The sequence below is a fragment of the Tachypleus tridentatus genome, chromosome 12, assembly GCF_004210375.1.
Source record: "Tachypleus tridentatus isolate NWPU-2018 chromosome 12, ASM421037v1, whole genome shotgun sequence".
Taxonomy (NCBI): Eukaryota; Metazoa; Arthropoda; class Merostomata; order Xiphosura; family Limulidae; genus Tachypleus; species Tachypleus tridentatus.
This window is the reverse complement of record NC_134836.1, coordinates 25,032,853-25,057,070: the sequence shown is the minus strand read 5'-3', so window position 1 is coordinate 25,057,070 and position 24,218 is coordinate 25,032,853. Positions and strand designations below refer to the sequence as shown.

The following is a 24,218-nucleotide window of genomic DNA, read 5'->3' as shown; positions in this document are numbered from 1 at the left end:
AAAATACAAAAAACAACACAATTTGCCCGAACATAAATTACCTTTATTACAAGTAGGAAACATGAATTCATCCCAAAATGATGAAATCACCGTTTGTGTTGGACATAAAACTTTTGAATTGAAAAAAAAACTCACTTTGAATCATTTTTACATACTTTAAGATAATGCACAGAATAATTATTCTTTTTGTAGTAAAAATCATCTGTGAGAAAAAAGCATAACGTTAAAAATGAACTAACGTTTTGTCAGTATATTCAAATACGACTTAATATAATGTTCACAGTAAAAAATAGTAATAGGTTAGAGAAAATTTTACTTCTAATTCTGTAACATGCATACATAACAATTATAAAAGGTCTCCCAGAGGCACAACAGCATGTCTGAGGACTTACAATGATACAGGGTGTTCGGAAAGTCACTGTGCAGTTTTGTAATCATATTTTATTCAGTCTATTTCAAGCCAGCAACTGATAGCGATGTTTAGAAACAAAACAAGAAGTATCCAAGCCTGTATTAATGCCAACGGGGCCCACTTTCAACATTGTTTATAATCGTCATTCATATTTACCTCCTGTATTCCATATTGTAACATGTCTGTTAATAAATATATAAGTGCACAGTGACTTTCCGAACACCCTGTAGAACTCAGGTTTCAATAACCCTAGTGGGCATAGAACATTATTATTTGTAATTAAGCACAAAACTACATAATGTACTATTTATGGTCTTCCTACCACGAGTATCAAAACTTGGATTATAGCATTATAAGTCCGCAGACATGCCGCTGTGCCACTAGAGGGAGCCCAGTGTATAGCGTTGTACTTAACTTCAAACAATTATAAAAGAAATAAATCAATGCTCTTGCTTATTACACTCATCTCTATATAATAAAACAAATTTTATTAAACAAGGCGAAATTTTATGTCCATACTAATGAAAATTAAGATTTCTACGGATGCTTACAAATAAATACACTTCAGATTCAATGTCATTATGTTTAAGGTGTTTGTTTAATAGTAGTATCCATGCGCAGTTGGATGAATTGGGTCTCTCCTTGGATAACATTGCTGTATTCACTGGTCAGCCCATCTCACCATGGCTTCTTACAGTCCCCAATTGTGACCTATCTTTAGGTCATCTGAGAAAAGTAGACACTCCTGATTGGAAATACTGTCTGTATTTGCTGAACATCTTTCGAACCATCCTTCCATTCCTGTTTATACAGATGGTTTGAAATCAGGTGACTGTGTGGGCTCTGCCGTGGTTTGTTGTGGTTCGGTGGTTGCGCGCAGAATCCCCTCTACAGCTTCTGTGTTCACTGCTGAACTGTATGCCATTTCTCTTGCCCTGAATCATATAGAAGCTAAGCAGTACTCAAACTGCACTATTTATACTGACTCGCTTAGTTCTTTACTGGCCTTGGAATTGCTTCACATTAGTCCACACCCTGTTCTTGTCAATATTCAAAACTGTATGGCCCATTTCTCTTTAACATCTACTTCTATCCAGTTTTTCTGGATACCGGGCCACGTTGGTATTCGCGGGAACGAGCTCGCCGATACCGCAGCTAAATCTATTTGCTCTGACATTATCACCGCTATGCCTGTTCCATACATGGACTATGGTCCTGTATTTAAGGATCAGCTCTGTGCCAGCTGGCAGTCGACTTGGAGTGAGCAACGCGAAAACAAGCTTTTCCAAATAAAACTCTGTATTGGACTTTGGTTGCCGTCTAGCTTCCGTAAGGATGGGAAAGAGGAAGTTATTCTAACTAGACTGCGCATTGGTCACAGTTTTTTAACTCATCGTTTGCTTTTATCTGGAACTGATGCACCAGTGTGTAGTTTGTGTAACACTCAGATCACAATAAGTCACATTTTACTTTCTTGTCATCGTTACGATTCACAACGACAACACCATTTTAAGCATATTCTGTCCCAAGGTTTGACCATAACGTTAGACAGTGTTATTGGTGATGGTGACACTGTTCACCTTGGTAATGTTTTTAGTTTTTTGAAGGTCATTAATCTTTTTAATGCCATTTAAGTGTTTTTTTTTCTGAAATTTATACATTACACCTTTTTAATATGGCTCCCTTTTAAAAATGACAGTTCATCTAGTTCGATTTGAAATTAGAAACTGACTGTAACATTAAGTAACTCGAAACCAGGACTGGAAAAGCCAAATTCAGGTGACTGATGATGGTTTTTGTACTTACTTGTTAGTCTTCCTGGCGAGTTATGATTATTACAGTTATGCTACAGAAAGTCCTTTACAACTTGAGTTACTGTAGTTTTTCTCTTGACGTTGTAGACTAGAAGTAAACATTGGTTTTATGCTATATATGTTTTTTTTTAAATTTTGTTTTGTTTTACCTCAATTTTCTTTTATGAATTTTACTAAATTTACTTTTAACCTTTTGCCGGACGTTTGGCGCAGATAGTCTAGCTGCTTTGTGCCATAAAACACTAAATCAACCAACCAACCAACCAATCACACCACATTTCTCCTGTCGGACTTTTGTTGAATGTTTAACTTTCTTTTCTATGTTACCTATGTGACATTTTTCATTAAGAAGTACGATTCAATGTCATGTGGACTAAACAAAATGTCCTCAAATTCTCGTACCATTTTTGACATAGCTACACAAGGACTATTTGCTCTAGGCGCCCCTAATTTTTAATTGATAGACTAGATGGAAGGCAGCTAGTCAACTCAGTTATGACAGAATTGTGAGATGTGGCCGTTACCCTTATAATGCACCCAATGTACCCTGAACCCCCTTGTGCGGAATACGTTTTATAAAATATTTTTTGTTTGTCAACGGAAAGGGAATCACAGATATTCTGTCTCTCAGACCTCTGTGCTTCGACTGGTCCGTCTCTGTGCTAACAGTTTGGTTTCTTTTAATTTCGTGCAAAGCTACATGTGGGCTACCTGTGCTAGCCGTCCCTAATTTAGCAGTGTAAGACTAGAGGGAAGGCAGCTAGTCATCACCACCAACCGCCAACTTTTGGGATACTCTTTTACTAAGGAATAGTTGTATTGACCGTAACATTATGACGCCCCCACGTCTGAAAGGGCGAACATGTTTGGTGCGACGGATATTCGAACCCGCGACCTTCAGATTACAAATCGAACGCCTTAACCCACCTGGTCATGCCGGGCCAAACCTTGTGAGAGAGTCCACAATAGCTTAAAATGTGTTCAAAAATATTAGATATACGTGAGTTGATATTCCTAGGATTTAGTCCCGATGTTTTGCTAAGAATCCACAGAGAAAGTTGCTATTCAGTCATTCTAAAGCAGAAAAACTGCAGACACTTGTCAAAGTTTCATAAATCTGGAACCACATTCAGTGACTAAGCCTAACGACCAACATACAATGCTTCTGCTGGCGACTTTGTAGCAAGCCTACGCCAACTGAAAAAATGGTGAAATGACATCTGGGAATTTGCATAGAATGGTCTCAATGAAAAAGACTAGTAAAACAGTCACAGCACTTCAATAGCTCAGAGAATAAGTTTCCCAAATGTCATTTATCATTCCACCCAAGAATGATGCAGTCGATACAACAAATAGTGTTTCTCTTCAGGTACTTAAACAATTGCAAAAATACAAGTCAATTTACACTGTTCCAGACACCAATTAGGCTGTTAATTACCCAACACAATCCCTCAGTTCTCTGGTACCACCAGCTGTACCAACACACAATCTAAAACTCAAATTTGGTACACCCATAATTCTTCTTAGAAATATAGACCCACCAACACTCTGCAGTGTAACACATTTGATTGTCTAAAAGCTGCTGACCTATCGTTGAGGCAACAGCCATGATTGATCATGGTGCAGGTCAGGATGTTTTCATTCCACGCATTTTAATCTTTCCATTTGACCTACCATTTCAACTTAAGCACCTCCAGTTCTGAATTTGACTCTGCTTTGACATGAGCATCAATAAGGCAGAGAGGCAATCACTCAAGATAGTTGTTCCCATCCTGTAAAGCCCATGTTTTTCACGTTGCCAGTTTTATGTTAGATTCTCCAGAGTTGGCAGTAAATGGGAAAACAACCAATATTGTCAATCCTGATGCGTTGTTACAGTACAAACATGTAATAGATTCTGATAAAATTTGATAGAAATTTGTGATATCAAATATAAATGTGAAATATTTAACGCAAAGTTTAAGGTTTTGGTAATAAACAGTTTTAAATTTACTGTACTTTCTTTACAACTTTATGCTTCTGGGAAGTAAAATGTTTGAAATATTTTTGACTGTTCTTCCATGGCAAAATGAGCTCAGAACGTACACATATTGACATATTGATCTGGAATCTTTCAACCTAATAATCTAAGCAAAGCCAGGTACTTTCATGATTCCCTTGCACCCCTGTCAGTAAAACAATTTAGAAAAAGTGAACATTTTCTGAAAAAAAGAAAGATTTTTTGGGAAGTTCTGCATGGACAAAATTGTTCAGATTGTGCTTTTTAGTCATGCACAATTTATTACACCAAAATGATTTAATATACAGAGCTCAGATTTTAATAAATTTTACTGATATAAACTTTAATGTTTTATATAGTAAAAGTCATACTGTTTATTGAAAAAATAAGTTTTTAAGAACTCTAGTTTCTAGGTATCACATTTAAACATTACATCAATAAAGACATAATCAAACCCTCACGTAAAGTTCTATTAAACATAATGGTTGTTGCACGTATCATAGTTATTTTCCTAACTGTACAAATTATGAATGCTCATTGTATGAAATTTGAATGGGTTTTTGTTTGTAGTGGCATTCAGTAGATGGTAAAGGAGTTTTAGTCACATATCTAGAGACTGACATACATGTTACATCCATTATAGTAAGATATATGTATATTATATTTTGAAATGGTTACTTTTTCTGTAGAAGCTACAAGAAAAAAATCAATAACTCACTACTTCAGAGCACATTGAAAGAATTGAAAATGGTAACTGGAAGGAGATCATACACACAGTGGGAATAAACCTTAATATGGTGGAGGGGTTGTCTACACACTTGGTTGCAATACATCATCTAGGGAATATCGATAAACAGAAGTAAAAATAGCCATGAGATGGTGAAATTGATGGAAAACATCACTATAATGCTCTGTTTTAAATGCATTGTTCTGAGAATGATACTTTTTTGTAGGAAGTGCTTTACTCCTCTGAGCTTCCTTCAGTCAGAAATGTCACTGTGTTACTGGTTGGCGGTTGTTTGTAAGTTTAACAGATAGTGCCATCCTATCTTTGCAAGTCCCATGATTAGAGTCTCTTGATCTCATGTAGAAGCAGACGCAAGAAAAACATTCAAAATTGTTAAAATGAACAACGTACACATAGGCAAGTACATCATTGGCTTTGATATTAGGATGCTCTGGTACATTTTATCCTGTTTTATTCTGTATGTACCTGACAATACAACAGAGTCTGAGCCTGTTCATCTTCCTTGCAGAATTTTTAAAACTGTGAGAGTAATGTCTTGTGGGATTTGGACGCAATCAAGTGCGTTTTCTTTGGCCATTCTCAAGATTCACACCGAAATGATTCCTTGCAGAATGTCATTCATGAATTTGGAAAGTTGAGAATTCTCCAGATAGCTTCATTGCTGCTGATGTATTGCCCAAATGAATATTGTTTAACCTCATCATGCCTGGTCCCATCTCTTGTCAGGCTAAACACAGTCATGTTAGATCCTTTGTTAGCATACTTACACACATATTTGACGCATTTCATAAAGTTGTAGTGCTCAAGAGTGATGTGAGAATTAAACAGTCGAGACAGGAATGAACAATACAAGACATTCCACTTATTCTCAACTTCAATTTCTGAACCATGAGCCTTGATGGATGTTATGAATCTTCCATCTTTTGGTTTCCTCTGGTGATATGGTGGATAGCTGTTTTGTCCAGCATGTGTCTCTTTCATTAGCTGTCGTGGGTACTTCTTTGTACAATTGTTGTCCTTCATGAATGTTGAATTGAGATTGGTTCTTCTACAGGGACCATCTGTATTTTTACTGTGTTGAAGAGCAATGGATCAACGTTTGGGTTAGGTAGTTCAGCATTGGTGAAGTCTTCTACATTGTGCACATTAAGCTCCTCTAGAAGCCAGAGCAGAATATGAACAAGAAACAGGTCATGTTTTTGCTATTTAACGATGTACCTGTAGCACTGAGGAGCTCCAAAAATCTTGGCCTTGGTAATTGGGTTTTTAAGGAAAAATTTTTACTTGCAAGTCATGGTGATTATGGAGGTTTTGACTGAGCATCAGTTGAGTTGATACTTCTCACCGGGCCTAGTTGAAAGAAAATGAAATGAACAGGTCAGGGCGTTCATAATTACGCACACATTTCATGTCATCCTGAGTGTTCACATGTGTGTAGTGAGGACCAATATGACCAATGATGGCAGTTTCCAACATAGATCATAATATTCTGTAAGTGATCACAAGTCTTCAACTCGGAGCTTGTTTGTTTTGGTTTTGTTCAAATGAATCGCAGCCTTTCTGTTTCAGTTTTTGCAAACATCTTCAGCCAACTGGTGGAAAGAGATTCTTACATCGATGTGTGTGATTAAATCTTCCTTTTTGCAGCATCATCCTGAATGCAAGACGTCTTCTTTTATGTTGCCTTCTATCAGACGATTTTCTGTTCGTAGAGGCTCGGCATGGCCAGGTGGTTAAAGCGTTCGATTCGTAATCTGAGGGTCGCGGGTTCGAATTCCCGTCATACCAAACATGCTTATCCTTTCAGGCCGTGGGGGCGTTATAATGTGACGGTCAATCCCATTATTCATTGGTAAAAGAGTAGCCCAAGAGTTGGCAGTTGGTGGTGATGACTAGCTGCCTTCCCTCTTGTCTTACACTGTTAAAGTAGGGACAGCTAGCGCAGATAGCCTTCGTATAGCTTTACTGAGACAAATAATATTCACTGACTTAGCAAACCAGAAGATAGTGTTGGTAAACCAAAATGTTCCTACTTATATTGTTGATTATTCTTGACTTATTAGTATCTAACATATATCAAAACCTTAGTAATAATATTTAACACTTCTTTTCTGTACGGTTTCTTGCAAGCTTGTCTCACAAAAAGATACGCATGCGCACAATAACTTGCGTGTCTCTTTGATTATATCAGTGATTTATATACGTGAGATAAGGAATCACTTCATTGCCATATGTATTTTCTGTAGCTTGCCTTATTATGCATGCGATTGGATAAGTAATAATACCAAGATGCACACTATAATGGTCCATTTAGTATGTGTGCAACATTTTAGGTTTCTAGGTTATTTTCTTTGTGTATTTTCACTAGCTTGCCTCCTAAAACATGTGCATGCGCGTGTCACGTGTGTGTCTAACTATTCGTGTTTTTTATATGTAATATAATAAACTACTCATTTGTATGCGTTTTTTCTCTAGCTTGCCTCATAAAAAGATGTGCATACGCGCAACGATATGCGTGTCTATCTGACTATCAGTGTTTTTATATGTAATACAAGAAACTATTTCATTTACATGTCATATTTTTTCTCTAGCTTACCTCATTATACTTACAAGTAAATAAGAAATAAACCTGAGATGCATATCCTCGTGGCCCACTCAGTACATATGCAAATGTCATGTTTCTAGGTCTTTTATATATGGTTTATCGTTAGCTTTCTTTGTAAAAAATACGTGCACGCGTTTATGGATAGGTGATGCACAAGTGTACACCAACAGAGTCCACTTAGTATGAGTGCAAAATTTTCGTATGTCTAGACTCCTTTCCTTTTCACTATGGCAGACACACTTCTTTCCTATGTGGTTTTTCGCTAGTATTCCTCATTAAAAAGATCTGCATGCTTGCACACATGTGGATAAGTAAAACACGGATGCACACCCTTGAGGTCCACTTAGTATGAGTACAAACTTTCAGATTTCTAGGTTTTTTGCCTCCTAAAGTTATGAGAGTCACACACACAGGCACAACCATTTATTATTGTAGATAGGAGAATAAGATATGTAATATATGCATCATCACCCTCTCCCTAGTCAATATGTTCATTTCTTGGAAATTTATAATTTTTTAAAGTTCAGTTTTTGGATGTACAAAGTAGCTTCAATAAACCACTGAGCTAATTCTTGTCTTACATTACATACTGTCGAACCAGGTAGAGTAGTGGTGGGTACTTATTTTTCATAGTGGCCACAATTGTGGCTAATGAAAACAACGTTGGCCACACTATTAAAAAACATTGAAAGATGTTAGTTTAATCAAAATAATTGCGTTTAAACTAACCTTCAATGTGAAAATTGATGGGGGGTTTTAATCAACGAGTTTCGTGAAGTTTGGCTTCATATCTATGCTCGATGAGCATCTTAGCTCTGCCTCTAAATTTATGTCAGTAAGCCGAGATCTGTATCTAGACTTGAGAAACTTTAGCGTAGAAAATGTTGACTCACATACCCGTGTGGATCCAAACATGGAAAATAATTTTAAAATTGCTATCTTTAAATTTGGAAGACTCATTTATCAGAATAGCGAGCCCCATCTCTCTGATAGAATATTTTTGTTTACCTTTTATGTATTCTATACTTTGCAGGGTAACCATCTCGCCTTCAAATCCAGTCTTATCCAAAGACTTATCCAAAAAAATATAATTTCCTTAGTCAAATTGAAATGGATCATGCAAAAATTCAAATATTAATTTCTTTTTCTTTTTTTTTTAATTCGGAAAAACGTGATTCAAATTTTTGAGATAGATTTTTGATCCAGTTTACATTGAATCATCTTTAGCTTCAGATAAATCAGTCCTTATTATTTTCTAGAAAACTATTCAACTTTGCAAAATGTGTCAAATCATTCTTTTGTAATTGTTCTGCAAGGAGGTTTAGCTTTAACTGAAATTCATAAATAAACTGTGATTGCTCGCTTATTATTTTACCTCTTCCCTGAAGCTTCGTATTCAAATTATTAAAGTGAGCCATCATGTTGCACAGAAAGTGCAAATCACACTGACATGACAAAGTTTCAATTTCAGGAAAATTTTCAGTCTTACCTTTTCAACAAGATACTCTTTTATGTGAGGAAATAAGGAAGTAAATCGTTCCAAGACTTTTCCTCTACTTAATTATCTTACATTTGCAAAATCAGTAAGATCATCAAAAGTACAGTCACTGCTTTTCTTCAAAGACTCAACAAATTGTCAATGGATGAGAGAGCTTCCATTTCTGATTCACAATTTTTACAACAATGTCCATTAATTTTTTCATCACTTTTAGACATCTAAGCACATAAATTTTCCTGATGCAAAATACAATGGAAAGATGGCAGCATGTACTTCACATTATTTTTAATTAAATGCTGCTTCAAAAGAGAAACAAATTCTAATTTCGCCGCAGTCATGGCGGGAGCACCGTTTTTTGTAACAGAAATCAGTTTTTAAAAATCCAGTTTGAATTTTTTGACATTTCAAGAAATTTTTGAAATATATTTTTTTCACATGTTCGATTTCGTAATACACAAAGGCCAAACATTTCTCCCCTCACTTGAGATCTGAAGTTACATATCGAACACAAAATATCAACTGTGCAGTGTCAGTAACATCTATTGACTCATCTAGTGCCAAGAAAAAATACAAACAATCTTTAAGTTGTTCAAGCAACTGATTTTCTATATTTTTTGCCAACTCTAGCATTCGAGGGACAATTTTTCTTCGTCTTAATTGCAAATTATTTACCTCTTGAAGAATATCATCTTTTATTTTTGAATCATAATTCTCTAACAGAGTTTCAATGCCCATAATCAATATTTTTTTGCTAGTTCAGCATCAGAAAATGATTTTTTGAGCTAGAATCCAAGTTACTTTATAGCTAGCTAACGTAACTAGTTCTATCGATGATAAAATACTTTTACGCCTTCCTTTTGTTCATGAAGTCCTTTCAGACGGTTAATTTCATTCATAAGATTTTTGCTATCAACTGGAAATTTCACATCAAATTCGTTGCGAAAATTGTTAAAGTGTTGCTCAAGATTGTATGCTTTATTATTCCTAAAAACTTTGCTACAAAAAATGACACACAAGCTTATTATTTGCTTCAACCACTGCAAATTTCAACTCTCAACTTTCATTAAATTTTCGTTTCACGTTTTTTCCAGTCACCATCCCCATTCTCTTTTCGTCAGTAATGCCAGAACCAATTAAATTGTCTTCCGAGTGTTCACCATCATCTGGATTCTTTTGTTTTTAAATTATCCACTTATTCATATTATGGGATTAAAAACAAAATATAATTAAACACTTGAAAGTTGCACAATAAAAGTATGTTTGCAAGCGCATGCAAAACAACGCACACGCGATAACAAACATCTAAACCAGACTGGCGTTACAAAATGGGCGGAGTCTATGGCATTGATAAAGCGTACACGACATAAGCGATGACGTGAGGCAGTGCAGTTGCTGATTACCAAACTTGCGATAAAAAATAAATGGTGGAAAAAGTTGATTCTTAAACTCCAGCTGGCCACATGTGGCCAGTGGCCATGGAGTTGCCTACCCCTGGGCTAGAGGGTACTACACCCTTGCATTATGATTGCAGTGGATGAATTTGGCGTATGCAAACATGATGTCATTGTGCTTTGTGTATAAAGTCAGTTTGCCCTTACAAAGAGAACCTTATCACCTTAACTGACGTAACGATTCCATTTTTTTAACAAATCTTTTGACGAGAGTTACAGTAATTTCAATACTTGTAGACCTTAACTTTCGAGAGAATTTATGTTTGCTTTCACTTAGGTCTTTCCAGTTTAAGCTTAATTTTGAAGTTTATTTTTCACGTTAAATTTAATTTTGGTGTAGTTTAGAAAGAGGAATATACTGAATTGGTAGATAATTTATGTTTCTTCATTTTTCTCTAGCCAGTTTGCTGTGTTGTCCCATATGTTTGTTTGTTTGTTTTTTGAATTTCGCACAAAGCTACTCGAGAGCTTTCTGCGCTAGCCGTCCTTAATTTAGCAGTGTAAGACTAGAAGAAAGGCAGCTAGTCATCACCACCCACCGCCAACTCTTGGGCTACTCTTTCACCAACGAATAGTGGGATTGACCGTCACATTATAACGCCCCCACGGCTGAAAGGGCGAGCATGTTTGGTGTGACAGGGATTCGAACCCGCTACCCTCGGATTACAAATCGGGCGCCTTAACACACTTGACTATGCCGGGCTTGCCCCATATTAACCCACACGACGATCATTGATGTTTAAATGGAATTTAATGTGACGAACTACATTCATACCATCCACACTGTGAATCTGTAACGATCAAGAATTATCAAGTTTAGCGATATCGCCAAAGTTCATATAAGCAAATACACACATATATTTGAATTACAGGTCCATAGAAGACAATTGTACACAAAAGTCATATTGTTACTGGTACGAGCACGAAATTACAGCTTGACAGACATATCAATTCAACACTGGATCGTGGCAAGATAGAAACAATAAACTAAGACCTATACTAAATATCTTATGCATTCCAAAATCAAGACAATCTTTAAAAGTTTCCAAAAGATAAACAAATCAATACCTCGTTCGATAAGCAAGTACATGAGGAGTCCCTAATTCAAATTCCAAAGCCTCCAGTGTTTATTGTAAATAATCCCACGTGGCTGTGACCATGCAGTGACGAGCTGTGAAGTCTTCCAGCGGCGTTGTAAAGAAGATCTGTAAGGATGCTTCAAATAGAGCAGAACTGTCTCTCCCAAATGCCATCCATGTGGCTGGATTGGGGAACGTTCTGGACAAATTCACATCCATGGCTTATCAGAAAGTTATGGAGTTTGCCTTCCTCGCATTCTTCCAAGAGTTTGGCAAATTCTCTATGGGTTCCAGTGAAGTTGCTTTCTCAGTCGGAGCATAGTCAATTCATTTCCCCCTAAATGCAATGAAGCACTGCAAACTATTGATAAATGCGTCGGTGCTCATGTCGTCCAGCATCTCCACGTGGACGGCACATAATGCCATGCATGAGAAGATCAGACCATACTTCATTAATTCTTTATGACCTTCCTTCAAAATGAATGGGCCAAAGCAGTCAAACCTGGTGAAATGGAAGGGAAGAGTTAACCCTCTTCTTTCTTCTGGCAAGTCTGCCATCTTATGCATTTGGCACTCTCCCCTTAAGCAATAGCAGACTACGTATTTGTATATCATGGAGGAGATGGCAGCTGTATGATGCATGATCGGCTGGATTTTGATCTGTTCAAACATAGCTCCATTGCTGAGGGACCGAGCTCCTCTGATGGCTTGGACTCAGTTCACCGTGAATATGTGAAATTGATGCATACTATTGTTGATGTAGCCGAGCACGACCTTTGAATCAGTCCAAAAGTACTCTTCTACATTGAGGAATTACTCGCTTGAGGAATTTGCTGACTCTTGTGGATACCACAGCTACTTGGAGCTCTAGTCTAGGGATGGTGATGAGCTTCAGCAGTGCCACTCTCGCCCTTCCTATCAGAAGTGGAGTTTCCATGTTCATCAATGAGCCTTAGGTACGAGCACTGACCATACCTGGAGGTGCTGACATCTGAGAAGTGATGTATTTCACTACGAGTGACTTCGCCAAAGTTTTCTGGCTTGTAGCAACAGTTTATTTTAACATGGGTTAGATGATGTAGTTCGGAAATCCACTGCTCCCACCTTGGATGAAAGTCGTCGCTGAGAGGATCGTCCCATCTGGCAGCATCTCTGCACATTTGCTGCAGGATCTGTTTCCCGATCAAAATAAATGGGACGAGAAACCCCAGTGGGTTATATACAGTGGCTACTGTAGAGAGGACGCCTCGTCGTGTCAAGGGTCGATCCATGAAAGTCACTCAGAATTGAAACAGATCAAATTCTACATACCACTATATGCCCAACACTCTCCAATGGGGTCCCCTTCCTCCGGCAAATAAAGGTTTTCCGTTTTTGGTGCCCTGTCCAGAACTTCTTGTTTGTTAGATAAGAAAATGTGCACATGGATGTTTTCCTTTATGTAGATTGTTTGGATCTCCTTTATTAAATGAATGGCTTCACTATCAGTTTTCACGCTCTTTAGGCCATCATCCACATAAAAGCCTTCTTGAATAAAGCAAGTGGCCTGGAGGCTTTCTACCATGTTGTCATATGCCAGAAACCTGAGACCTGAGATGGCACAGGAAGGTGACGACACGACTCCAAAGAGGTTCACCTTCATTTGGTAGTCCACCACATCCTTGGACGAGTCTTCAATCCACAGGGACCTAAAAAAATCTCCGTCTTTTTTCTGGACCTGAAAATGGTGGAACATTTTCTCAATGTCACAGGTGAAGGCTATGATTTCTTCTCGGAATCAACAGAGCATTCCCAACAAGCTGTTCATCACATTTGAATCCTTGAAAAGATGGCTGTATAGTGAGTGTTCTTGAAACTTCGCTGCACAATCGAAGACGATCCGAATCTTACTTGGCTATTTTGGGTGGTACACTCCATGATGGGGAATTTATCAAGCCATTTTTTTAGGAATTTCTGGGTCTGGAACTCTCTTGGTGTCCCTGCTGTGGATGTTGTTCATGAATGAAGCATAATCTGAGAGGTACCTCGAGTCCTTTAAAAACCTTCTCTGAAGATGGTTCAGGCAATTCAATGCCATTGCTCTATTGTTTGGAAGTGTAGGCCTCTCCTTGAAGGGTAAAGGCATTTCACAATACCCTTCTTCATTTTGATGGATGGATTGGCCTATGATCTTCTTGACTTTCAAGTTGTTCTGTGAGAATAGTTGATCTCTTTCTGCATGGACATCATTGAAATATGGCTCGAGGGTCCTGTTGATTTCTAGAGGGGTGTACATTTCTTCTCATGTGGATGTATTGTACATGCAGTGGACTTCATAGTTGGTGCTCCATCCATGTGCCATTGAAATGCCTCTGGGATTTTTCTCACAACTATTTTTTGAGATACTCCTATCATGTCCCCTGAATCCTCTGCCAGGTCTATGTGCCCCAAAATGCTCCATCCCAATTCAATCTCTATGGCAAATGGCTGGTTGCCTTCATCAGTAATAAAGTTCTTTGTGGGCAGTTGTATCCAATCAAAAGGCCAATCTCACAGTCTTGCAGCAGTGCAATTTTGTGTGATATTCCACGAAGATGGGGCCAAGATCTAGCTATTTTGGGGGTTGGAATATGTGACACGTCGACAGGGATGTAATTCCTGGAGTAGGCAGTTGGCAAAGACACCTTTGTGTAAGAGTGCAAACTACCTACCATCAGGTTCTGGACTCGGATGCAGTTGACCCTTTGGTTTTTAGACGTCATCGTTGTGAGTCTCAAAGTTGTTGATTCTGCTTGGGCTCCAAGTCTGTCTGCTTTGTCTCTCAGAATGAAGGTGGTATTGGACTGAATGTTTAGGAGTGCATAAACAAGATGTTCCCTGGTTGGGTCATGTGTGCTAGTAACAAAGACAGGCACAATCATTGAGCAGATGATAGATTTATTCCTGAACATCAGAACTTTACAGCACACTGCACTCTAAGTTCCTTCCCTAACTTGGCTTCTGCCAGTGTCTCATTTGTCTCCAACCTAGGTTCCCTTGTCTCGCTGCATGTTGTCTCGTGGTGAAGACTTGGTGGTTGTTTCTTGTTGCATTTTTGGCAAATGTGCTTCTGGGGGAATTTTCGTGCTAAGTGTCCTACCGTGAGGCATCCATAAGATAGGCCATTTTTTAATGTAGTCCTCGTTTTTGGACAAGGCTTTGTTGGAGAAAGTTCTGAATTCCGCCTTACCTTTACCGCCACAGTAAAGGCATGTTTCATTCTGCATTGTCTTTTGGGTGTGTCAGTTGTTGATGCAAAAACCTTGGCAGCCATAGTGTGTTTCCATCTTTGGTTTGATGACTGATCTCCATTGGTCCTCAAAGATCCTAATGAGGTGATGGGATTACAGGCCATCTCTGCTTCACTTATCATGAATTTCGCAAACTGGTGAAATGATGGGTATTCACGATCGGTGATTTTTTTACACAATCTTCAGCCTTCTTGTGATGACCCAACCTGGAGCTTCTGATTCTTTCTGCTGCCATTCAGGATGTCCAGACCTTTTACTTCAGCCATGGCTGCTTTACACTGATTCAAGAAATCTGAGAATTTCCTGAGTCCTTCTTCATCTCTTCCTGTGATCTGGATTGCCGTATCGATCTTTCAGGACTGGCTTAGCTCGCTGAAAGGCATTCTCTGAGCTGAGCATGACATAACCACTGATTGCATCTCTTGCTGCTCCACCAACATATCTATTGAGGTAATGTATTTCTCTGCATTGCTCACCTTCTCTGTTTTGATGAGCGACTTGAATTCCATGTTACAGTCATGATAGGTGAGTGGGTCACCTGTGAATACTGAGGGTTCAGGAGATGGGAGACAACTGAGGCTGACTGTTGTGGCCAATGCCTCAGGTGGTTTCACGGTGTCCATCAGTTCTAGGCAGAATTCTGAGGTGTGTGCAGATGCAGTTGTTGGTGTTCTCTCATTGTTATTCTGTTCCATATTTTGGCTTGCTGAATCAAGAGGGATGACACATGCAACTGTTTTCGACCCAGTGTCCATAGGAGAAATGTTGATAGTTGTCTGTGTTGGGAACAATTTGGAATTACTCTCGGTTGCTTTCAGTTCTTCCACATACACCTGATATCTGGCGTCTTCCATGTGAAGTAATTTTTTAATTCTTCAATGTTCCAATGCCTGTCTTTTCTTTTTCATCTGGGATTCTGCTTCAGCTCTTCTCTTTGTTTCCTCGAGCTCCAATGCTTTCAATTCATCTTCTTCCCTCATTTCGGTCTCTCTTGCCTCCAGCTCGTCTCTGTTGGCAGCTGCATTGGCTGCTGCTTCCATCATCTTCATGGTGATTGAGGTTCTTGTCGAGCTCCTTGATGATGTAGATGAAACTGATTCCCGAGAGCAAAGAGATTTGGGTCGCTTGTCATTATGGGAGGGTAGTCTCATCAGGATTATCCCATGTAGGATATCTCTATCAGCTTGCAGTTGGTCAATGCTTCTTATAAGATTGGGATCTTATTGGGATCAGTCAATTTTCTAAACTGTTTCCAGTTCAGTTTTCATCTGTTGCATAGTAGTTATTTCACACAAACCTTTTAGCTTGGTTTCACATTTTTTAACAACTTTACATACTTGTGATGTAGCTTCCAAAACTTCTTTGTGTGCTCTTGTTTTTTGAGTGCTCTCATTTTCAAAGTTGGGTTGCAATCTCTATTGCGAATGCTTAAGACCTCCGGTTCGAGTGTTGTGATGTTTTATTTCCACACTTTCGACAGTCTTTTCTTGATTTTCTGTGATTTGTTCTATCTCCTCCATCACATCCACTGTGGGCTCTATGTGGAGTTGTCTTGGTTCTTGTATATCTGTCGCTCGAGTAGGATTCGCGTCAGTCGACATGATGGTCACACTCATGCAATTCCTGTTTTTCTATATCTGAAGAGTGTCTCAGTTACCACAAGTTGTGACGAATCCTAAAGACGTCTGAGTTTCATTGTTGCCCCATATGAACCCACAAGACAATCACTGATGTTTATATAGAATTTAATGTGACGAACTACATTCATACCCTCCATGCTATGAAACTGTAACAATCAACAAATAACAAGTTTCGCGACATCGCCAAAGTTCATATTAGCAAATACACACACATATTCGAATTACAGGTCCATAGAAGACAATTGTACACAAAAGTCATATTGTTACTGGTACGAGCACGAAATTACAGCTTGACAGACATATCAATTCAACACTGGATCGTGGCAAGATAGAAACAATGAATTAAGACCTATACTAAATGTCTTATAGCTTCTAACTCTTACGTTATAAAAATCAAGACAATCTTTGAAAGTTTCGAAAAGATAAACAAATCAATACCTAGTTTGACAAGCAGGTACGTGGGAAGTCCCTAATTCAAATTCCAAAGCCTTCAGTGTCTATTGTAAGAAATCCCACGTGGTTGTGACCATGCTAAACGAAACCTTGGCAGGGGGTTAGTTTTGAGAGAGAGAAGTCAGGAATTCTCTCCCCAGCAGGAGTGTTCAAGAACGTTGTGGTTCCTCTTCGTCCCGCTAATGGAAGTTTATTTATCTGTACGTGGGAGTTTTCCTGCATTTTAATTTGACTTGTTTGAGGTAATGAAGTAGAGTGAGGCAGTATGAAAATGACGGGTGAGAAAGCAGAGCGAGACAAAGGCGGCAAAAAAGGAAGTGGACTAGTCCGTAACCCACCAGCAGAAAAGAAGCAAGACGCAGACCAACTTCACATCAATCGGTGGAACGTCCCATTATCAAGGCCACGGAGTGACTGAGATCTATAAATCCAAGTTCCTCAGAATTTGATGTGGGGGAAAACGGGAGTGCCCCGAGAAAACCCAGTTTCACAGGACAGGCGCCAAATGTTCTACCTGTCTTGTGCCCAGGACTGAAAGAAAGAAAAATTAAAGAAAATAAAAAAGAGAGAAAGAAAAAGAAGAAAAAACGAAAAAACATATATAAACATAAACATGTATGCACCTTATTTATAATAATGTGTTTTATTGAGTGGTTTGTGATTGTTGAAATTTATTGTTTGGTGAAATGTATTTTGTAGGAGTGCTGGCTAACTTGTATAGTGACACAGTTAGTTCGTTTCTTTGTTCTGCTTTAAGTAATATTTGTATGCTGTTTCAGTTAGCCTATTCCCAAGGGTGGGTAGATTACTGACTTTGTGTACATAGTTGACAGGTGTGTACGAGGTCTGTTAAAAAAATACGCGGACTGTCGTCATAAAACAAAATGTACTTTATTTAGAAGTTACAGGTCTGGGACCCCTTCAAAGTACTCTCCTCCCCAACGCACACACTTATCCCAACGGTGTTTCCACTTGTTGAAAGAGTCCTGGTACGCTTCTTTTGTAATGTCCTCCAGCTCCTTCGTCGCATTTGCCTTAATCTCGGGAATCGTCTCAAATCTTCTTCCTTTCAAGAGTCTTTTGAGTTTGAGGAACAAGAAAAAATTGCAAGGAGCAAGGTCAGGTGAGTAGGGGGGGGGGTGGGGAAGAACAGTGATCGAGTGTTTGGCCAAAAACTCACGAGTTCTGAGGGCTGAATTTCGCAGCAACGCGGTGCATCTTCAATTTTTTCGGTCAAAATCTCGTAACAAGATCCAACTGATATCCCACACTCTTCAGCAAGCTCCCTGACAGTCAGACGTCGATTTGCCCGCACCAGGGTGTTGATTTTGTCGACGTGTGGGTCGTCAGTTGACGTGGAAGGACGTCCAGGATGCTCATCATCTTCAATAAACTGTCGACCATCCTTAAAACGTTCATGCCACTTGAAACATGCCGTACGCTTCATAGCAACATCACCGTAAGCCGTGTTAAGCATAGCAAAAGTTTCAGTCGCAGATTTTCCAAGTTTAACACAAAATTTCACAGCAAGTCGTTACTCCTTCAGGTCATTCATTCTGAAATCCGCCAAACGAAAAAATCGCACTTCACTTAAAACCACGTAGCTAATACACAAATGAAGATATCTGCAATCGGGAAATGGTGTTGTAATCAGCTGATCTGTGCGAACCTAGCGACACCAAGCGGATTCCCCTGGAACCAACTGGAGCAGCGCAATTCAAACAGTCCGCGTATTTTTTGAACAGCCCTCGTATGTTGCTAGTCGGTTTGCTCCTCTTAGTATTTTATTTTCTTTTGTTTGGATCTTCTGTAGTGTGTTGTTAGACATGTTGTATGCGACTTGACACCCATATTCTATTAATGGGCGAATGTAAGTCTTACATATTTGAATGATGGTTTCAGGTGAATAGTTTAAGTGCTTGCTAGTTATGGTCAACAAATGTGAAATGCGTTTTTGGATGGATAAATGTGTATTGTTGACATGTTTTTTTCCACGTTAATCTGGAGTCGAATGTGATGCCAGGGATGTGATGTGCTTGCTCATATTAACAGGCGAGTTGCCGAATGAGATGTTTACTTTTTCTAGCGTTTTTCTGTACTAAAACTAAAAATCGTGGCAGGTATTCTGACTTAACACTTAGCATCTCAGAGAGATGCAAAGCAATCGAGGGCGCTCAGAAAAGACCTTCTCTTCGCACTACACGCGAAGTTAAATTTAACTGGGCTAGTGATTAATAGCTAAACCTACAAGATTTAAATTTCACGAGATTATGCTGTAATCTGGTGGCAAAGGTCCGTTGGTGGCCTGCGAGAGGCTAAACATTGACTTCAAAATATGAAAAAACAACAACGTGAAGGTAGGGATCTGTAAATCCTAATACCCGGTAATTTAGCTGTGGGAGGAAAACGGGAGTATCCCGAGAAAAACCCACTTTCACTAACTAGATGCTGTAAAATATATCTGGTTAGTGCCTGGGCTGTAAACAAAAAAGATAATTAGACATAATAACCAATACGAAATTTAGATAGAAGACATTAGTAAATAGGAGAACAAAATCGGAGAACTGGGCTGTAAGCAAGTTACGGTTTACTGCTTTTTTTTTTTTTTTTTTAATAAAATATAGTGGCTAGTTGACGTAAACGTGTTTTAATAGGTGGTATGTCGTATATTTTATCCAGGTAACAATGGGGAGTGTAGCATGGTAAATGGAATGCAGTCCTGATCGCCATGTGTCATAATGCTTGTAATTTTTTAAAGAGAGAGTAGGGCATGTTAGAGAGCAGCATCAACCATATTCGACCAGGGGTCTAATGTATATATATATGAATATAATGGTGTGAGGGGTACAACCTTTGTTTATACCGCTGATCCTTCGAAGGAAGGAGATACGTTGACTGATACGTGATGCGATTATGTTAATATGGGTTGACCAGGTAAGTTTAAAATTAAAATGGATACCTGGAATTTTAATAGATTTGGAGAATGGGATCACAGTATTATGAATTTTAATTTGTACCTTGAGCGTTCTTTTCTTTTTCTTTTTAAAGCATCTATAAAATAAAATGACTTGAGATTTGTAAAGATTCAGCGCTACCCGCCATTTGTCGTTTTCTTTGCTAACCTCGGAGTGAATCTATTTATAGGTATCTTACGCGCTTGGTTGACAATGATGGCATAATTATAACGTAACAAAATTGTGAAGACATATAACATGTATGAAGGTAATATAACAGAATACTCAAATATATAAGTGCATGCGTTATCTCATATATTCAGGTACTGTGTATGAGAGAACTAATAGTTTATAAGGATGAACATTTGTATGATTGGGTTTTCGGATCGTTCCTCAATCTGGATCAAACCGGATTCATTTGAATGAGCATAAAACTCGGGTATTGTTAGGATTTATATTCAAAAAATGAAATTTAACTATCTGTGGCCACACGATACGTGTACAATAAACAATTACACTAGTATATTGTATTATACTTGTTTTTAATCTGTTTGCTGTAAATACAAATTATGGTTTGTGTTCATCTCTTTCTTCAGGATGAACCCAGATTATGGACAAAAACATAATAAAATACACCCATATCTCAACATTTTTGTATAAATGAACTTGAAAGTTAAAATACAAATTTTACTATTTTGTGGTATAGGGTTAAAACCCTGGGGCCTTAGGTACAGCTTTGTTCTTTAAAAAATTAGTTTCAGTTAGAGTTATAAACTAGTGGAATAGTTTTCCTGACAGAGTGGTGTGTGCAGCGTAATTTCATTTAAACCTTTATTGTATATGAATATGAAGAGCTGCAACCAACTTGGTGTTGATGTCCCATTGTACAAGAACCCTGATGGGCCACTTAGCCTTCTGTCACTTTAAATCCCAACAAATTTTGTTACAAGAAATATGTATATCCGAATACTAAGGATATTATGTATTTCCAAACATTTAAATCTTTTGTTTGTTATCTTTATTTTATGGATGATTTCTAAGATATTGTAAACTGTTAAGATCTTTTCATAATAGTTTATTTTTATGTATCAAAATAAATTCTGTATCCGTTTTATTTCTTAAAGGGTTTCTCATGTATTCATAGCTTGAGGAATGTAATTATCAAAGACTGAGAAATAAATATTTGAATTGAAATTCCATGATGCATCTGAATAGAATAATAATTTTATTAAAGTATTATGAATGAGCAAAATTTACACAAAATTTTAATGACACATTTAACCTTTAACAATAAAATCCCTTAATTTAGTTATATTTTATCTTATTCTTTTCAGAATGTCAATTCATTTATTTCATGTTTCAATACTACATAAGTAGTACTTTTCCACAGCACTTAATAATACAACACACTTTACAATATTTATATATAACACAAGTACAAAATGAATTACACTGTCTCAGGTCATGCAATTTAAATGTTCTTTCAAAAACAGTGCAGAATAAGAAAATTATACAAAAATTAAGGTAATAAAATATTGTTTACAAGATGTTAAGACATTGCAGTGTTTGTCCAAAGACACAAAAATAAACAGATGTTGTAAATATAAATATTTTAACCTAAGAATGAGAAGTCTGGTATATTTTACTATCATTATGTTCAGTTTTAGTTCTGTTTACAAATGTTTCTTTTTGTTTTCTTCTTCTTCTATTCGTACTATCCTTCTACCTTATGGTTTGTTATACTGTCTCTTTATACAGCTTAGTTTTGTTTGTATATTTAAAAATGGCTGGTATGGGTAGAGAAAGCACTAGTAGAGTAGCGAACAACAACAACGTTTCAACATTCTTTGGTCATCGTGAACCTGATGATGACTGAAGAAGGTCGAAACATCTTTCACTCCTCTACTTGAGCTTTTTCTACCCATACCAGCCATTTTTAAATATATATATTTTACTCTACAAGTGGGTTTTCTCTTCATCATGGATTAGGTTTGATTATAGTTGTGCTTGTTTACAATACAGACATGCTTCTTTCACTGGTACATCTTTTTTGTACCTACATACATTTTTGTTGTGTAGTTTTTAAGCAAATTTTCAATGTTATTCTGTCATGCATACATATAACAGTTTTTATCCAAAGTAGATGTTTGTCTTACTGCTTTTTTCTTTGGTTTTCTTTGTTCTTTTGGGTTTTCTACTTTCTCAGACAGAATATTAATGTCTTGAGCAGTGTTGTTGCCCCAGCTGGTGTGTGAGGGTAAAAATGAACCTGGTTGAAACACTGTAAGAGTGGTTATGGTACTGTAATCAGCCTATGGAGTTTTTGGCCACGTTATCAACAATACTGACTTCTGGGATAATACAGAAGGAATGAGAATGTGCAGTGGATCTGTGACCTATAATGAAAGTGTGGAATTATACTAACACAGTTACAAACATATGAGATTTGAATGTTTGCATCAGCATACTTGATCAAATTACTGGCTTGTTTTTATACCATTTAGTACAACAGAACACGTATTATACTGAGTGATTTTATGTTTTTGTACAATAAAAAAGGTTGAATTCATTCCATTTTTATTTAAGATGAATAGGAAACCCCAAAAATAATTACAGAATTAACTGTAATGGTGGTAGTATTTTTTAGGTTTACTGTTATCTTGTAAGACATCATGTGATGAAGTAGTCCATGGACTCGTAAGTTAAACGATGAACAAATAGTTTAGTAAAATAGATAGGATCTGTATTTTCATCAGTAATTCAAGAGTTAAACAGAATATGTTGATGTAATTTGTTTACAACTGATGGCGTATTATCAATAACTTACCTTTAATTCATTATCTACCTACTAATTTTGAACAAACAAATATCACAGAGATGTTACAGTGTGTACTGCATTGCATTTACAACTATCAAACTTTGAAATATTAAATACATTCACTACTAAAATATTTGTAATAGATACTAGAAAATACTATGTTTGACTTCTTGGAATACTTTATCTGCATTATGGAGTTTATACAGCTATCAGGATTTAGTTAAGACTTACTTATAGTGGGTAATAAACAACCTTCATTTCAAGGTCTAGTTTACCTGAGGTAAGAAGCTTGCACAGTTACCAGGTTTTAGTTGAAGACTTGACTGAAATTAATCCCATGAATTAAGGGAAAGTAAAATAAGACTGCTTTTGGTTTGGTTAGAGTGGTAGATGTTAGGATGTACTGTGATGCACAGTGAGGATTTTGTACAGAAACATTAAAGTAAATATAACAAACAAGCATCATTATGCCACTGTTAAAAACTGAGAATAAAATTTGTTGGTAAACAAAGATTTGGTCAAATTAGGATTAGCAGCCAAATACTTTGTGTTTTAAAAGTAACTTATTATTTCTATTGACTAAGCATTCTAGCATTTGTGAGGAATGTTAAGTAGTGCATATAATTTACTCATTTAAAGCCATAGAATAAAAGACTAAGTAAGTTATTGTTCATTTGAGACATCATGGAATATGTGTAAAAAATCTTCCTTGCAGTTTTTAGCATATTAGGGTTTACTGTCAGTTATATATGGAAGCATACAGTACTAGAGAATAGGGGGTTTAATTACTGAATCATTTCAGTAAACCCATGGCTTTAATAGAATATGAATAAAAGAGGATTGAATTGCTTTCTTAACAAAGAGTTAGACTCTCTGTACATGAGGCTTTACATATCAAACAAATAAAGCCATAAATCTATGAGAAAATATTTCTATTCTTGTACCTTGTAAGCATTCATAGATATACTAACAAAAACAAGGAAAATATCTGAGACACTCACTTATCAGTAATTTTTCTATCTTCTTGTTACCTTACTACTGCTGATATTTCTCTGAATAATAGGACTTTAGTCTTGTCTTGTGATTTTGTACAAAGAGGTAGAGTTTTAGGTTGAAATTGTAGTAATCTAATGTGGAATAAAAATAAAACCCTTGCAGTCTTTTTACTTACCATTTAAGAAATACTTAATAGAAAGTAGATATTTTAGCTTTGTATTCTCTAACCAGTTAAAGTAAGAAACTTATTTAGATGGAATAATGGGTTATCAAGAAAATACTCAATGAGAATTAGAAAATTTCACAGATAGCTGCATTGACCTTATGAAGACAGTCATCATATCTCACAATTTAAATACCTATCAAAATTCATATATTTTTTGTTTAGGGGTCAATTAGGCCCTGTGGTTCTTCATGAATAGAGAAATATGAAAGGAATAAAGTGACAGCTGTGATGTATGATATGTGTTGTTCTATGTTAT

The 24,218-nt window shown here is 37.1% G+C and overlaps 1 protein-coding gene across 1 annotated transcript; it reads right to left on the bottom strand.

Annotated features, from left to right (window-relative positions):
- Window positions 1–12,909: 12,909 nt before the first annotated feature.
- LOC143235597 (uncharacterized) lies at window positions 12,910–13,341 on the bottom strand. The gene has a single exon (XM_076473835.1). It carries the CDS (start codon window positions 13,339–13,341, stop codon window positions 12,910–12,912), a length of 432 nt encoding a protein of 143 aa, XP_076329950.1.
- Between the last annotated feature and the right edge of the window lie 10,877 nt (window positions 13,342–24,218).